The sequence below is a fragment of the Betta splendens genome, chromosome 4 (assembly GCF_900634795.4).
Source record: "Betta splendens chromosome 4, fBetSpl5.4, whole genome shotgun sequence".
In the NCBI taxonomy this organism is placed as follows: domain Eukaryota; kingdom Metazoa; phylum Chordata; class Actinopteri; order Anabantiformes; family Osphronemidae; genus Betta; species Betta splendens.
The window spans coordinates 31,692,421-31,706,758 of record NC_040884.2 but is presented as its reverse complement, the minus strand read 5'-3'; the positions used below and the strand labels follow the sequence as shown (position 1 = coordinate 31,706,758).

Here is a 14,338-nt window from a genome sequence, read left to right as displayed (position 1 = left end):
TACACATAAATCCCCGACATTCACCTTCCAACAGGTATACATTAGTAACACTTATTCCCACAATAACCCCCAGGTACATTAACACAAGAACACAACACAAATAATGAATGGGACCATATAATAATAACAAACAGTTTAGTGGTTTTGCCAGACCCAACACAACACTTGCTTTTGATGAAGTCAAAAGCAAGCGTCGCCCAGCTGTCAGGTTTCGTCGGCGCGACGTGGAAGTCCGACTATTCCCAACACGTAAATAAAACCACAACAAACAAACCCAACAAAGTGTAAAGTGTATGTGAATAGTCTAGGGTGTAACAACGGGAAGTGGTGTGATAATAGTGGTCCAAATGCCAGAACGATTGCGTGTGCACCCGCTTTCGGCGGCTAATCAGCTGATGCGACGAATCCTGGTTGTGTGTGCGTGTGTGTGTGTGTGTGTGTATGTGTGAGGTCAAATGTCCTTTCCAAGAGGTAGTACTTCAAGCTTTCCAAGGCCCACTTGATGGCCAGGCACTCCTTCTCCACCGCTGAATAGCAGGTCTCTCTCGGTAATAGCTTGCGGCTGAGATAAGCTATCAGCTTCTCTCCTCCCTTAGCCCGGTATCGGTGAGGTGGATGGCATAGTGAATCAGCGCCTCTGACGAAGCAGCACTGGTAACTGACCTCATATGTTACTAGCCCCATCTTGCGGACCACTGTATATGGGCCTTGCCATTTTGTCCAAAGGTTGCTTGTTGAGGTAGGTAGCAAGAGTAGCACTTTCTGCCCTGGTTGGTACTGCCGTAGTCTTGCGTGCTGGTCATACCACCGCTTCTAGGATCGCTGTGTCGCCTGCAGGTTCTCTCTCGCCTGGTCTCGGTACTGCTCGAGTCGCTCCCTCATCTCCAGCACTTACTGCACGATGCCTCTCTCCTCTTGCTTGGCTGTTGTACTCTCTTCCCAGCTTTTCCTCAGCAGGTCCAGCGGTCCTCGTATCTGCCAACCGTAGAGAAGCTTGAATGGCGAGAACCCGGTAGACGCTTGGGGGACTTCTCTGTAAGCGAACAGGACAAATGGCAGCCATTTGTCCCAGTCTTTACCAGTATCAGCAACAAACTTCTGCAGCATGTTTTTTAGTGTTTGGTTGAATCTCTCCACCAAACCGTCCGTCTGTTGATGATATGGGGTCGTCTCTATGGCGGTGATGCCCAACTGCCCCGTCAGCCGTGATGTGAAGTTGGTGCCTTGGTCGGTTAAGAGCTCCCCCTGTATTCCCACCCAAGAGAAGAGTTCTACCATAGCACAGATGATGTTGGGTGTGGTGGCTGTGCGTAGTGGGAAGCCTCCGGGTACCTTGTTGCGTAATTGCTGAGAACCCAGCCCATGGGACTGAGTGTGCTAGGTGTAACACAAGTGGGCGACAACTAGTTGGCACCACAAGGCGAGTCTTATCCTCAGCTTTCACATACAAGATGTCATTCACAACCAAATATTTTTCTCCACAGAGATTTGTTGGTTTGTTGGATACAGCTTTGTCAAACATGAGTTTTAGAGTCACATCCCCTCTCTAACTCTGAGATATTTCCGTTGGGCCTTTGGTTCCACCCTGCAACAGACTGTTGTTTAGATCTAGCAGTGGTTGGAGACCTGCCCTGGCTCGCGTGAAGGCCGGGCACGATAGGATCACCGTGGTCTCATTTCCTGAGCTCCCCTCAGTGGCTTGTAACAGGTCACACAACAAAGGTAAGTCTCAGCCTAAAATCACCTTTGTTCCAAACTGTCTACCACTGCAACATTTAGTAAGTATGTTTGGCCCTGTGTGTCTAACAGTACTTCAGCTCTGGGATACAACTTCACATCCCCGGGTCACACTGAACCGCAACTGTATTCACATAATCAACATTTGTCACAAAACATGCTTTAACCATCAACATTGCACAACCAGTATCCAACAAAGCTTGTAAGCAACGTCTATTAACAGTCACGTGACAAGTAGAGGGACTCTCTTTTCTCCTCCTCAGTTCTACATCCCCTTCCCCTTCCCGTCAACCTCCTTCTTGGAGTGTTCCCTATGTGGAACCCAACACTCGTACTGGTTCTTCAGGCGGTGGTAGGTCTCCGTCTGCGATGCGATTGTTGGTTCCGCCTGCTGTGGCGGCCCTCTCAGCATTGGCACACCTGGGGAGTCTCTGTGGTGGCCCGTTCTGTGCTGACTAACCACCCTCGAAGCAGCCTGCATTGGCAGCTCCAAACGCGGACTCCCTCCATCTGAGTTTTGCCTAATCACCTCCACAATGGACTCCCATAGGTCCCGGAGCCCCAGCAGAAACCGCTCTTCTCTGCGCTGCTGTGCGTTCAAGAAGTGTTGCATCAAAGAGACCATTCCCACCTCAGGCTTGGCGCCGGGAGCCACCGACTCTGGACTCCCGTGTGACTTCCTGTCCTCATAATCCTGCATCACAGCTGTCACCTTCCCCTGTGACTGCAGCCTACAGTAGGTCAGTTTTTTTTGCCTTTCGGGGCTGTCTTGCGAGTAGCCATCCCACTGACACCAACTGTGGTGAGTGAGCTCTGACTGCTCACTTGAGATGTGTAACAACGTTCAAAAACAACCAATGGAATGATGGCTTGCTTGCAGATGGTGAGTTTATTCAGCCCAAAAAGTAAAGTGCAAAAACCAGGTGCAGTATTTACAGGTGATCCAAAAATCCATGGGTGCAACACAAAAAAGGAACGATGAGGACAACCATTAAAGGTGGAAATAAAAAACTCAAAACAACTCAAAAAGGGAATGTCTCTTTCACAATCTTTCTCTCGCCAACCAACTCGCTCTCTGTCCATCCTACTCTCCCCTACAATGAAGTTTGGCCACTCTTTTAAAGGGCCTGGCCTTCAATTGGGAGGAACCATTCTCCAAAACTTTCTGGATCACTATACACATAAATGTCCTTTCCAAGAGGTAGTACCTCAAGCTTTCCAAGGCCCACTTGATGGCCAGGCACTCCTTCTCCACCGCTGAATAGCAGGTCTCTCTCGGTAATAGCTTGCAGCTGAGATAAGCTATCAGCTTCTCTTCTCCCTTAGCCCGGTATCGGTGAGGTGGATGGCATAGTGAATCAGCGCTCTGTCGAAGCAGTACTGGTAACTGACCTCATATGTTACTAGCGGACCACTGTATATGGGCTTTGCCATTTTGTCCAAAGGTTGCTTGTTGAGGTAGGTAGCAAGAGTAGCACTTTCTGCCCTGGTTGGTACGGCTGTAGTCTTGCGTGCTGATCATACCACCGCTTCTAGGATCGCTGTGTCGCCTGTAGGTTCTCTCTCGCCTGGTCTCTGTACTGCTCGAGTCGCTCCCTCATCTCCAGCACTTACTGCACAATGCCTCTCTCCTCTTGCTTGGCTGTTCTACCTTCTTCCCAACTTTTCCTCAGGACTAGCGGCCCCCGTATCTGCCCACTGTAGAGAAGCTTGAATGCAAGAACCCGGTAGACGTTTGGGGGACTTCTCTGTAAGCGAACAGGACAAATGGCAGCCATTTGTCCCAGTCTTTACCAGTATCAGCAACAAACTTCTGCAGCATGTTTTTTAGTGTTTGGTTGAATCTCTCCACCAAACCGTCTGTCTGTTGATGATATGGGGTCGTCTTTATGGCGGTGATGCCCAACTGCCCCGTCAGATGTGATGTGAAGTTGGTGCCTTGGTCGGTTAAGAGCTCCTCCTGTATTCCCAACCCAAGAGAAGAGTTCTACCATAGTACGGATGATGTTGGGTGTGGTGGCTGTGCGTAGTGGGAAGCCTCCGGATACCTCAAATATTAGGCTTTTTTAAACTTTTTTCCCCATTAAAATGAATAGAAAACCATTTTTAAATCCTCTTTAGCTTTGTCTACTTTCAGCTTTACAGTGGTAGCAGTCCACAGTGACAAGCATTTTTACTGCAGTACCGTTGCGTCGCCATGGCTACGCATTAAGTACATCACAGTGGGAGGTCATGACTGCTGTAGAGGGGCTAGGTGGAATGATGCTAGGAAGTCATGCTAATGTTATGACGAGATCAACACTTGATTGATTTGCATAAACATAAGTATAGGCTTATATCATCATGAACCGTTCAACCCTAAGACTGCTGACCTTTTTCTAGCCTTTCCAGCCTAATCAAAATAAGTCAGCAGGCCCAAACCACTTCCTGTTTCTGTGTCTGTGTACAGGGTGCAGCAAAGTATAACATGTTCCTGTTTCTGACAGGATTAAAACATTGATCCCATATATTATTCATAATGGCAATAAGTAACAAACGATAAGTCAATCTTGTAAGTGACGTAACATCATAATAGCAAAATCATAAATCAGTCAGTAAATCATATTTACAATTTTACTTAATTAGCCCTAATAATCATGGGTGATGCAATTTGTTGTTACTTACTTTGACTAGTTAATTAGACTAGTTTAGCTAATAAACACACACCTCTCCTCCGAATCCTTTCATAATAAAAGCACCAATTCAGATATTTACCTAAAAATAGCAGTATTTCTGCTTGCAACTAGTTTATTGTGACTAGTTCAAAAGACTGTTTTACTGTTTAGAAATTACCTACATGGACATCCTTCAGATTCTTTCTAAATAAAAGCACTAATTCAGATATTTAGCTAAAAATAGCAGTATTTCTGCCTTTAACTGGTTTATTATGAGTAGTTAATGAGACCTATTTTACAATTGAACAATTACTTACATATGCTTATTCCATATCCTTTCAAACTAAAAGCACCAATTTAATTTATCAGCCTTTTTAGTAATTTTTATGCCTCTGAATGGGTAATGACTGCTAATTGATAAGACTGTTTTACAGCAATTGTCCACACACTGTCAGGGTTGGCAGGCGACTTAACAAAGGGGACCCACAATGCGTCGCGATAGAAACCAGCAGGTACGTATACTGTCTTTAATGTTCACAGTGGATTCCAAGCAAAGGTACAATACAGGCACAGACTCACATTACAAGGTTCCGTTCAAGGAGCAGGCTAAGACGAAGGTCAGACAGGCAGTGTTGGCAACGGGATAGCTCGGGTAAGGTACAAGTGGACTGGACTGGATCAAGGTCAAGGCACAGGCAGAGTCGGCAACAGGATAAGCTCGGCTAAGGTACAAGAGGGCTAGGCTACTAACGAGGTCAAGAACTGGCAAGAATGGTAACTGGAACTGCGGACGAAACAATGCTGGAAAGCGAAAGTATTTTAACAACAATCTGGCGGAGGTCTGAGGTGAGTACTGGATGTTAAGTACCCTGTCTTAGTTTATGCTTACCAACAGCTGATGGATATGTGACCGGAAGTAAGGCTTTCACTAGACATGGAGTGAACAGAACTGGATGTATTACAAACTAAAACAGGAAATGATAACAATGGCTATGGCAACAGGTAGAAACATGACACACACCTTCTCTAACACTAAACATAAAAGAACCAATCTAAAACTAACTTTCATAGGAGAATTTTTGGTTTTGGCTGATTAAATATGACTATTTAATGAGACTAGTTTGCTGTGCTGGTTTGTTAAATATTAGCATGACATTAAAGACCTCCTTTCTGTCAGGTTGCTCAAATTCTGCTCAGAGGGCCGGCAGGACAGGGATGTTTAAAAGGTCCTCCATAGAACAACCTGAGTCCAGCAGGACTTTATTGAAGATGGTCTCCATCAGCTTTTCCACATAATCTGCACCATAACACTAGAATTACAAATTACCCGTCAACAGACTAAAATATCAAAATAAGTTGACCAACTGCATACAGAGTAAATACATAGACAATAATATAGATCAGATTATTAATACCACAACTACTGAAATGTGAAATCTCTTTCAAATAAAACTGCATATTGGCCAACAAATGATTATACTGCTGTTAAATGTACATACCTTTGCTCCTGAGGTGAGCACTGTTCTACTCTTCTACAAAGTAGCCGTGTGTCAGTTTGAGAAGCAACCTCCTCGCATTTCGGTAGCTGGCATGCGTCAGCCTGTATAAAAAAAACATGTCACTTTTACAGCTGACCAGATAAGCAACAACACACATGTTAGACTTAGATAGAACTTGCAATAACCCAAATTCACGGGTCTACTCGGGCTACAACATACACACGACAGGCTTGGTAGTAATTAGAAACACAGCTGACTCTGACAACTTACTAGCGCTAGCCGCTAATGCTAGCCGCAAACGCTGCGCTACTATCGCGCTAGCAGCTACAATGTGAGCTGAGTGAATGACCTCAGTACCATATATCACATGATTAGAACCGGACAAATGCTGGAGATGCTTGGACTCATCCAAATTGCGTGTCAGCACCTTGCAACACTGTCTCTCTCTGTCGCTGTAGCTGTTAGATTCAACGGTTCTAGCAATTAGCATTCCTTACACAGGAGGGAAGCTACATTATAAACAGAGAAACTTCTGGAGTACATACATCAAATAAGTATCAAGCATGTACTTACGTTTGGGGAAGCAGCAAGTGGGCGCTTTTTCAACCGGAGTGACTTCTTCTTTTTGTCTTTTAAATGGCGGGTGGCAACCAACTGAAAGGTGCATTAGCGCCACCTCCTATGGTAGACTGTGCAGTGAGTGACTTCTTCTTTTGTCTGTGACTAGAGTGACTGAAAAAAAATGTTTCAGGTACATTTAGGGGTCTAGATTTGTGTGGGGGGGGGGCGAAGCTGGTTCTGTGAGTGGTCAAGCGAATGCAGACGTATCCAGGCCGCCAAATTTGAAACGATGGTTTCAAACTCTCAAAAATGTGAAATAAGTAGGGGGCGTACTTCTAACACACCAGGAGTGTCTTAATGTGACCCAGGGAGACAAATAAACGTACCAGAATGTCCAAAAAGTGAATTTTGCATGTGCATGGACCTTTAAGCTCTGGACACCACTTAAACTACAAACCAATTTTTAACTATTCAACTATTAATCTGTTGTTCAGCTTTTTAATATATTTAATACTTTATGATTTATAGCAGTTTAAGTATAGGGTAGCTTTTGAAAAAAAAATTGCCTCTTCATTAGTGTGTGCATGGTCAGCTACAGCGCGTGATGTCACAGCTTGAACGTGAGCTGCTGTTTTCTTAAGCCAGAAACTTTAACTTGTCGTGACAGCCACAGTTTTATGCTCTATCAACGTAATTCTCATAGTCATACTTGTGTTTTTTCTAACAATGTGTCTGGCTGAGCAATCAGACCCGTACTTTAGTCTGTCTTTCAATCTGAGCATTGACGCGCCGTCTTGGGCCAGTCTGTAACTACGAGCCGCTCGAAAGTGCAAACTTTGGTTCTTACGCATGCAACATTTACTCACTGAAGCTTTCGCTTTCATAAAGTCAGACTGTGGGCAAACTGGTCACATCACGAGCCAGAAGTGCACGACTGCTCTCTTACCAAGGGCTACTTGCACTATCACAGGTTAGAAGTGCACGACTACCGTCTGGTGGCCCAGAATGTACAGTGTAGCTGTAACGTCAAGCAGATTAAGGCTATTGCGCTCAAACAAATATATTAATATGAACTGTTTCTTTTTTTAACCTTTTAATTTTAACTTATTCAGCTCTGCAACTATTGCTCTGCAGATCCAGTCAGCTATATGTTTAGCAGTTTCACTAGTTTCAATTATGTTTCAACTGCTTCTTTTTCTGCAAGTTTCCTCTCTGTTTAATAAACAATTTTTTTCTTTCACAGATAAATTCAACTAAACCTGAAATGTCTGACTTACATTTAGCTATGTTTTCAATGTTTGTGCTACTTTCACCAATTCTTAAGCAATAAATTCAGCATGAAAGCATTCACTGAGCATTTTCTTAATAGTTCAATATGTATTTTGAAAATGCATTCTGCAATGGCAATGTATTATTAAAAAATGTTGATTCAATACCCAGTTTCATTAATTAAAAGTTTAAATAAAGACTTAATTAATTGCACATTATTTCCTCATGGTTTAGGGGTGTCTTCATTCAAATGCAACAGCCGGAATGCATTGTATGGTCTGTAAACAAGCTCCAAGAATGTCAAAGTTAAAAAGCGTTGTTCAAACTTGATTGGCAGAGGATACACTGTCCCAAGTTAACAAATGCAAAATGCATTTTCAATTTGAATGACTATATTGGATATTGAATTGCCAATTGACAAATGCATTGCAACTGCCATGGGTCCCTGGGTAGCTTCACCATTGTTTTTTTCAGTAATTTTCAAGCACAATCTTCCTATGTTTTAAATGTTAAATGTTTTTTAAAATTAAAGTAAACCACTCTAATTTGTCATGTGTTGTCATATTGTGATGTAATTTTTACTACTACTTTAGTACTTTTTGTCGGGTATATCATATGTGATGGTGTAACTTTTTATAGTGAAAGTGTTCTAGGGTTATAGAATATACCAGCAAATACAGTAGCAGCAGTTTGAATCCAGATGACCTCAGAACCAGAAAGAGCTATATTGCCAGGCCCTGTAGAGTACACCCAGGCAGCCATCTGTGGCACCACGTCCCCGCTGACAGTGGAAGCAAGTTGCAGTACAAAACAATACAATACAGAAACACACACATACACACAGTGGAACACAGTACAAGTGGAAACCTTGCTGGAATTTTTTCTTGGGTACATCAGGACAGATAGATAAGGTCGGAGAGCAGACAGTGAGACTGTAAGGTGTTGTTCATAGATGTGTGACTGAGGCCGACCAAGATGTTTACAAGCCAGTCCAACAGTTGTCCTAGAAGGGAGACACAATAAGGGAAAGAATATAGAGGCACAGCTGGTGAGCTAGATTGGACCCGGGAAGGGAGGGGTGAGAGAGAAGGGACAGAATAATACACAGCCAATTCTAGTACATTTTAACAAGCCATGACTAATTTGTCTAAATCAATAGTCCAATTGGTCAGAACTCAGGGCTTCATCGCCTCTTGTGGGACCATGGGTCACCTGTGACACTCCTCAAGCCTGTCAGACAAGGCTGTCACCATAGTAACCAAGTGTTTAGTCTGTCTGCAGATGTTATCCGTCTGTCTCTTGTCTTCCTCCAAACGGGCTGAGATCTTGCTAGTCAATCCTGCAATCCGGGCCATCCTCTGGTGTAATTCCAACAGCCAAGTAACCATTGCCCCCAGCGGTGCTTGTAACTCCATGGCCGGAAGACATGCCAATAAGCCGGCCGCAGATTTTACAATTTTCCGATAAAGCAGGGCACCACCAAGGGCAATCATGAGTAGCCCTGTTATCAAAGTCCAAAAATGAATAGATCCTCTGCGTCCTCGATTGTCAGGCACACGGGGCACCAGAAATTCCAAGCACCTCGCATGTAACAAGAGTCCCCGAGGGGCAGAGTGGCTCTCATGGTGATTCATTCCTTGGTGAGAAAATTCTGTCCAATGCGCTGAGTGACCAGTTGATTAGCTCCAAAATGTTCAAAAATGTTATTCCAGAATAGCAGATCAGGGTGCTCAGAACCGACAGGACAAGGACACTGCAAGCAAAAGTAGAGTGGGAGCAGAGAGAAAACACGTCTGCAGTCCTCGAGAGGCAGGAGTAAACTTTAGAATTTGAACTGTGGGTGCTGGAGTCTATCTTTGCTGTACACAAACAGCATGCATTGTCATATGCATAACCCTCAAGACATATTTTATATGCACAGAGGAAGAGAAATGTGTGTTTTCCACAGTGGTCTGTCTAAAAGATGTGTTTGGTGTAAAACACATGAACACAATCCTATCATCTCTGCTCATGATGTTTATATGTGATCATAGGTATCATTCATATTGAAATGAGCAAAAGCTGGCCTGCCGACAAACCCAGCCTTGGATCAGTTATGACAGTATGCTACCAACAATTCATGTTTGTTTTTTTTGTCTTTCTGTCACACAGGATGAGTTCCATCCATTTATTGAGGCTCTGCTACCCCAGGTTCGTGCCTTTGCCTACACATGGTTCAACCTCCAAGCCAGGAAAAGGAAGTACTTCAAAAAACACGAGAAAAGGATGACCAAAGAAGAAGAGAGAGCTGTCAAAGACGAACTGCTTGGGGAGAAGGCAGAGGTGGGATAGATATGTTGAATGGTGCACATTAAAAGTAACATTAACTTGTCTTCAGACTGCTGTATTTACTAGTAGAATGTACAATATACTGTATAATATACACTCTGTTCATTTGTATTAACTAACTAGGTGAAACAGAAGTGGGCCAGTCGTCTTTTGGCCAAGCTGAGGAAGGACATTAGACCTGAATGCAGAGAAGATTTTGTCCTGTCAATCACTGGGAAGAAAGCTGCATGTTGTGTGCTGTCCAATCCTGACCAGAAGGGCAAAATGAGACGCATAGATTGTCTCCGACAAGCTGACAAGGTGAACTGAATCTTAAATATTACAACTAGTAAATTTGGTTCTTTTGTGTCAGTAATGTGAATATAATGATTGAATCTTGATGATTTTGGCTTCTTGCCAAAGACTGTATGAAAAAGCCAACATACAATTACAATGTGGATGTCAAACATCTATATAATATTTGTGAACTTAAGAAATATCATTACAAAAGCTAAAGGTTGAATACTCGTGGCTCCTACACTGTAAGCCCGGACATCATGTCTACTTAAGAAAAGTACAGTGTACTCAAGTTATATAAGTTTTGTGCTATTACTATTCAATTCAAGTTCATTGTACTAATTCGGAGTAGAATTTACTTCAAACTGAGGAGCAGTTCAAAACCTGGGCAACTGGGTTAAATGTACTTAAAAAGTCTAAGTTTTGGTGGCGGTTCCCTTCTTGTATCTCCATGGAGACAAGCTTTAAAGATTTGTGATTTGCTGATTTGAAACTGTGTGAAAAACATGCATTAACATTATTAACACGATATCATTCATCCACCTCAGTGACTGCAAGCTTATTGTAGCTTTTTTTATTTTAATAGTTCTCATTAGAGACACATGCAAACAATACTCTAACGCAATCTACAAACACTGAACTGTCAAGCAATACCGCCTGGCACAACAACGGACAAAGCACCACAGACAAATTTACTTGACTTCCGCTGGAGAACAGCTTGAACCACAGTCAGGGTTTCCAGATGTACGATAGTTATCATTTATCATTTTTATACGGTAGTTGTGGGGTCTGTACGATTTACAACTCCCTAGAATCAATATATGATAGTTTTGACCGCGCCGGTCATCATTTATTGATGTTAATTTGATTGACGTGCAAATCACCAGAAACTGTTTTTACTTGTAGCTGGTTGGCTCCTTGCCCCTGTCAATCACATCAGCAGCGATGCTGATTGGTACGATGATTGGATGCTTATTGTTAAATGTTGATGTCAAAATTGATTTAAGTTGATTTAAAATAAAAATGAAAATGCAATGAAAATGCATAAATTTCTTTTAACCAATCAGATGCATCAGGAGCACTAAATCTTCTGGGTAATAGTTTTTTCAAATATTTCACTGTGTAAATGATTAACTAATTTAGTGTGTAATTGTATAAGAATGTATTCGATTCGTGTTGGTTGATTTAGTCCACTGTTGGTAAATGCTTTTACAGTTGGCGGGATACTGCAGGGTAGTGACCCACCTAGTGGTTGTTACATAATATTATAAGTAAATGCATTCATAGGCAGCTGACAGAAAGGATTTGAGAACTAGTCTCTGTTTTTAAGACAAACCTGAGCCCTTGAGGTAAATGTGGAGTCATAGGATAACATATTGATACTATAAATGTTGTTAAATTAAATCAATATGGTAATTAGTCCACTGAACGTAAAGCTTTAAGTGGAGTAGACTAGCACATCAGTTTACCCTATTAAAGATTTTGAGTTAAATGAACTTTGCATTTAGTGTATTGAACTCAAAATTAACATTTTTTTGTTGTTTTTAAGGCAACCGGTTTACTTGAATTTTTCAAGTAAACTCAACTCCCCGGGCTTACAGTGTACTAGTGACTCCTAGTAAGTTAAAGCTGACAAACTATATGCTTATTATTAAGGCCCAATTGGGCGGTGCAGTCTAATGGAGTTCATTATATTAAGAGATGGTTTTAATAGTTCAACCACTGTTTTTAAAATCAGAACTACTAATGAATGATTGGGCCTTTTTCAACATTAGACAGACAAGTTGACTTTTTATTAACAAATACTGAATCCGGAAGTATTGTTCATTTAAAGAGACACACATAGTAAAACTGACCTTGCTTCGAGTTAGATTCATGATGTTTCTGAATCGACACTGTAATCTCTTGAAGGTTTGGAGGTTGGACCTGGTCATGGTTATCCTGTTTAAAGGAATTCCTTTGGAAAGCACAGATGGAGAGCGCCTGGTGAAGGGAGGCCAGTGCTCAAATCCAGTCCTCTGTGTCCAGCCGCGACACATTTCAGTCTCTGTTAAAGAGCTTGATCTCTACCTCGCTTACTACGTACAAGAGAGAGGTACGTTCCAACACAAGGATGGGGGTCTCCCACTGCCTGTTCATCTATGCTCAGACATGCTCTACCCAAATGCTTCAAGTACATATTGTTAAAACATATTTGAAAAAACTTTTAATTGGAGAGAACTGGTGAAAGTTTGGAGAGGTGGAGTGTGGGATGTATTCTTTGTGGTCTTGTGAGATGCAGTTTGGCAGCAGCAGGTCTTACACCTTTATCTGAGGAGCAAGAAACCAGTTTCCTTGTTTTCACCACAAGGGGAGTATCATGGTTTTATCTCACTCTGTCTTCCACTTGGAATGTGAAATCCAAGAAATTCTGCCAGTCTGTTGGTGTTGCTGTGTTTGTTTGTGCTGTAGAACATGAAACTGAATTTTAGACATCTACAGTGCATCTTGATTGTTTGAGTCACATTCTAGACATTTTTGAGATGTGACAACAGTGTCTCATCTACAGTGGCTCTTTCACTGTTTAACAGCTTTGCAGAAGTGTGAAACGTTTCTAAATAGCAATAAAGAAAATCAGCTGACACAACTGGATTTCCAGTTTATATTCAACAACACAGTAATTAATGGACCAGAGACAGATATCACCCACAACATCTTATTAGTCAAATGTATATAAATGTATAACAGATTCTGATCAATTATTTTGCTGTCAGAACGAGGGAATGTTTCTGTTTTAAGTGCACCATGCACAATTAGAGGTTGGTGACTAGATGAGGTGTATTCTGATAAAGCAAAGACGTCTTGACAGTGTCACTTCAAAGATGGTGATCAAGTCAGCCACTGTGTTCACTGCTGTGTCATGTCATCATGTTGCCTTATATAGGACTACCTGTATTAACCTACTCAGCTGCTCTTGCTTTCAGTTTACAAATACTGGATTTTACAAGGATTGTTTTTGGTACCAAATCAAAAGCATGAGGATGATGGTCTCTCCCCCGCACCTCCCTGTGTCACGATCTGGTTTCTTGTTTCTTGTTTATGGTATTGTGTTGAAAGGACTTTGTTGTCACCCAGGTTTTGTTCCAGTTTCATTTCCGGTTTTATGTTGAAAGTACTTCCTGCTAAACGTCATATCATCAGCTGTTCCCTGTCAGTATTGGTTCTCATTATCCACACCTGCACTTCATCCGCAATCAGTCCACCCGGTATTTAAGCTCCGCAGATTGTTAGCTCATGTTGCGTGTTATCACCGTTTTCAGCGCTCATTGTTCTAGACCCATCGTGCACCGTGTATCTTGTTTTTGACCTCTGATTCCGAGCCTGCCTAGTCCCTGCCTGCCTTGTCTGCCCTGGTCTTCTGCTCTTGCCTGTTACCGACCTTGTCTGCCTGCCTGACCACGATTCTACGCCTGACGACCTGGTATTGTAAAGCAGTCTCTCGTGTACGAACCTTGCCTGTCCCTGACAACGATTCTGCCTGCTCCTGTATACGCTGTATGAACTGTCCGTGTATGACCCAGCCTGATATCCACACTGAGTTGGAATAAATTCCTATCGCTATTCATATCCCAGCCTGTCCTTGCCGTGCATGTGGGTCCGCCGCTTTGACGTTCTGACACCCTGTGTTCTAGCCTTATCCCCTTTGCCTTAGCATTAGTGTGTGGTGTTATACTGCTAATAGGGATAATCTAGCTAGCATTAAACCATTTGTTACACCATTGCATTGCAGTATGACTTTATGCCTGCTGTGAAAATCGGCACAGCATCTCATCCTTACAAATTTCCCAGAACAGTTGATTGATTTAGCAGCTTTGTCATCATCATTCGAGCTGCTGTTGTGTCTGTTCCTTAAAGGAAGTCTTCACCGATTTTCAATGGAGGTTGATCATAACGACCTTGGGTAGTATGTAAGAATGAAGGGACACTCAGAATCCTCTATATTATCTATGCAGAGAAATTATCATTTATTCCTCT

General features: G+C 42.5%; 1 protein-coding gene across 9 annotated transcripts in view; it reads left to right on the top strand.

Moving 5' to 3' along the window:
• Positions 1-14,338, top strand: part of nfic (nuclear factor I/C) — a 97,977-nt gene that overhangs the window by 10,225 nt on the left and 73,414 nt on the right. For all 9 annotated transcript variants that reach the window (XR_008694312.1, XM_029148326.3, XM_029148325.3 and 6 more), the window contains exons 2-4: positions 9,872-10,042; positions 10,172-10,348; positions 12,236-12,419. Coding sequence is in view for 8 of the 9 variants with exons in the window: in XM_029148326.3 (XP_029004159.1) it covers positions 9,872-10,042; positions 10,172-10,348; positions 12,236-12,419 (532 nt within the window). In the remaining variant the exon portion in view is untranslated. The remainder of the gene's footprint in view (positions 1-9,871; positions 10,043-10,171; positions 10,349-12,235; positions 12,420-14,338) is intronic.